A 3,550-nucleotide genomic window follows, 5' to 3' on the forward strand; every position below is an offset into this window, starting at 1 on the left:
AATCCAAAGCATAAAATTCAACAAAATACAGGGATAGAGACACAGACTTTAAAAAGTTTGATAAAGCCTTAAGCAAGAAATAGAAGTTGCCATTTACAATCCAATCTATGAAAGATTTACACCGCTCTTCAAATTCTTCCAGTAAGAAACGATTAGTCACAATAGCATGTGACGTCGCAACACCATCCAAAACCTCGACTCTCATCACAATGCGAATCGCTACATCTACCGGCTCCAAGTGAACCTTCACATAAGATAACAAACGGCTAGGAAATTGGTACTTTTTTCCGGTTTTAAGTTCCGGGAGACTGTATCCTCTTAAAAAGAGGGATATCAGGGGACAGTTTCTCTCCTTTGAGAAGGATGAAGTGGAAATAGATCTCTCTCAGCCTCGTCGAGAGGAATTTTGAACAAACTTATCCTAAAAAAGATAAATTTAAAAGGCTGAATGAAGTGAGCTTTAGGAATCTCATATATGGAGCTGGTACCGAGCATTGTCTTGAGCTTGAGTTAGACAGCTTTGGTCGACGTATGAGGATTGTAGGAGCAGACCAATAACCGAAGTTACAGAGAAAGATTTAAAGTTATGGAGCTGGTATCCATAAATGAGTAGACAAATAGTTTTTTTCAAATGGTGTCTAAATTTTAACCCGTTGTTGCGGTTTGTGTCGGTTCTCTTGCAGCTTCTTGTTTCTCAACACGTTCAAAATAAAAACCATGCCAAAATTGACCAGAGTTTGAATTTCAATTAAAACTCGAATTATNAGGAGGGGGAAGTTAAAAAGAAAAACCATCACGTGAGTGTCTTCACATGTTGGTAGCCTACTTTCACCAACTTACTTTCTTCTGTTTCCAAACGAAAAGCAACGGCGAAGTAAAATATTTAATTTTTTTCTTTGTTCTTTAGAGAAAATTCTTCGTTTGCAACTAATAATTTTCTTAAAGCTAGCCACATTGAAAGAAATAAAGAAAAATACTCTCACAGGTTTCCATGTAGAAGTCATATGATACTCGAAACAATTCCCAAAAGAAAAGAAGTTCTATATTAAATTCTCATATAGTTTTCAAAAGTTATTTTCACACACCCCACCACTCCCAAATCATGAATCCCATATAGTTAAACAAAGAATCAAGTATGTCAATAGATTAGGATACCATATAATCGAACTTACCTATACTATTTTATGATATTAGTCATATCCCATGTTGAAATATTGAAACTGTATTCGCATCTCTTATTTCTTTTCACAATCGAAATATACATATATATGTATATATATAATACATATTAATTAGGATGTAATTACATTGTGCGTGTTTAATTTTAGTTTTGTGTTTTTTCCAAACATCATTTCAATTTTCTTTTCTTTTCCAAAAAAAGAAGAAGATCATTTCATCTTAAAACATCAGTTTGCTAGGTTGCATGAATTTTTCCCAACATCATCTCAATATAAACTTATATTATAAAACTTGACTACGGTAGTTAGTAAAAGTACAGCTACCTACCGTTTATCCCAACACGAATTTAGATTGAGCAAGCTGTTTGGATAACACAAGTATATGATATAATGTTTTCTACATAATGTATGACTACATAATGTATGATTATGTAGCCGAAAACAATAAAAAAATTTAGAGATGAGCACATTGAGTTTACAGTTGATTTTCTTTCTCCTTATGTTTGAAGAAAGTAAATGAAAATGAATTTCTTTATGTTTATTTTCTTTCTCTGTATGATAATTTTCTTTATGATTAAAGAAAGTTAAAAAAAAATGTAAATGAGTTTTTTTTTTATTTACATTATTTAATTTCTATTTGAACATGGAAAATGAAAATTTAATTTATTCAATCTATGTATGCGTTCACAAAGTGATTAAAAGAGAAATCCTAAAGAAAAACACAACTTAAACAAAAATTACGATAGTCAAAGTTTTCATTCTGCTACAAACAAAGTCAGTACCTAACATTTCTCCCTTTTATGTTTATTTTCCTCAGAAAATAAGTTACAGAAATAAAATATATAGAATGATCCACCGATCCTCATTGCAACCATGAAGTAGTACTATTGCTATTCATCTCCGATGACGGAGCATAGCCTCCTCCTCTTCCACCGTCTCTACTTTCATCCACCGCCAGAAAACCATCGGAAACCACTGTGTTAGGATAGCTAAGATGAGTACTCACGTGGTTTGATGACGAGACCATGGACTGTCGTTGTTGTTGCAATACTTCGTGATGAGCAACTTGGTTCTGGAAATTAGCGTACTGATAGCCGACCGAAGAAGCTCCGGCTGTGGGTCCCGACGAGGTGAGGCTAAAACCAGATGACGGTGAACCGAAAGCCATGGCGGATGGACCGCCGGTGAATTGTTGGACCATGGCTCTGAAGTTAGCTGTGTCGGTGTTGAGAAGTGTAGTGGGTGTACGGCGGGAGGCTCTAGACCTCCGACGAGTTGGCTTTGAAACACGGCGGCTTTCAGGGTTAACGGAAGAATCAGCTGACGTGGAAGCGGTGGTCGTGGTGGTGCTTGTGGTGGGGAAGAAGGTTTGTTTGTTGTAGAATTGAGACCAGTCGTTGTTGGGGTTGGCCATCTTCTTATTATGCGAGAGATTATACTATTATAGACTAGCCCTCTTGGTTATGTATCTGTGGAGACTCTCTAGTCTCTACGTGTTTTATAAAGGAGTAAAAGTTTTTTTCTTGATTTTCTAATCGGTTCGGCTTGGTCAAAAGAAGTTCATCTATACGAATCGTTGCCGTTGCTTTTGGTGTGTTTTTGACACGTGGATCAGATGAAAGTTGTCGTCGCCTAATGTTTGAGGTTGTCGATTTGCATTTCTTTACTCTTTCGCATAGTGTAATTCCGACACAGTAACTTTAGGAGTCATTTACATCACGACACTTTTATCACATTTCTTTCATTCCAAAAACACTTTTTGTATTACTTTTTATATTTAATCAAAGTTTATAATTTTCGGTTGATCAAATATATATATAATTTTTAAAAGTTATTTTTAAACGTTTAATTGACCATGAAAAGAAGCTAGCTAGTGCTATTGTTACACCATCACGCATCGCTCCTGATGATACGAACGTTATGGTTCGGGGACATGAAATTGCACGATCAATGACATTCTCCCCTACGGAGAAGGCAATGCAACAATCCCCCAAAAGTGATGATCTGGTTATAGATGCACTAAAGGATATGGACATTGCGGGTATTGCCGAGAAAGATCAACAAGATATGACGATGGATTGTGATGAAGATGACTTATTGGGAGCAGAACTTGAGATGATGAAAGATGTGGAATGCACTCCAGAATCATCATCACGCCCAGCTGCTAGGATGGATCGCCCAAGAGCTCGGTCCTCAAGGAGTCGTTCAAGAAGTAGAGTTCCTTTGGGCTTGCAAAGCACAAAGGCAAGGCTATTGCGCAAGGGTTCTCCAAAGAAAAGGCAACAATCTTCGTCAAGGTTTTCTTCTTATGAGAGAACCAAACATAATAAGAATCGTCCTAGAGAATCGAAAAAATCAAAAGCTAGTTCTCA

At 36.4% G+C, this 3,550-nt stretch overlaps 1 protein-coding gene across 1 annotated transcript; it reads right to left on the reverse strand.

Annotated features, from left to right (window-relative positions):
* Positions 1–1,888: 1,888 nt before the first annotated feature.
* LOC106297890 (VQ motif-containing protein 22) lies at positions 1,889–2,656 on the reverse strand. The gene has a single exon (XM_013734037.1). It carries the CDS (start codon positions 2,590–2,592, stop codon positions 2,041–2,043), a length of 552 nt encoding a protein of 183 aa, XP_013589491.1. The 5' UTR covers positions 2,593–2,656; the 3' UTR covers positions 1,889–2,040.
* Between the last annotated feature and the right edge of the window lie 894 nt (positions 2,657–3,550).

This window comes from Brassica oleracea, chromosome C1, assembly GCF_000695525.1.
Source record: "Brassica oleracea var. oleracea cultivar TO1000 chromosome C1, BOL, whole genome shotgun sequence".
Classification (NCBI taxonomy): domain Eukaryota; kingdom Viridiplantae; phylum Streptophyta; class Magnoliopsida; order Brassicales; family Brassicaceae; genus Brassica; species Brassica oleracea.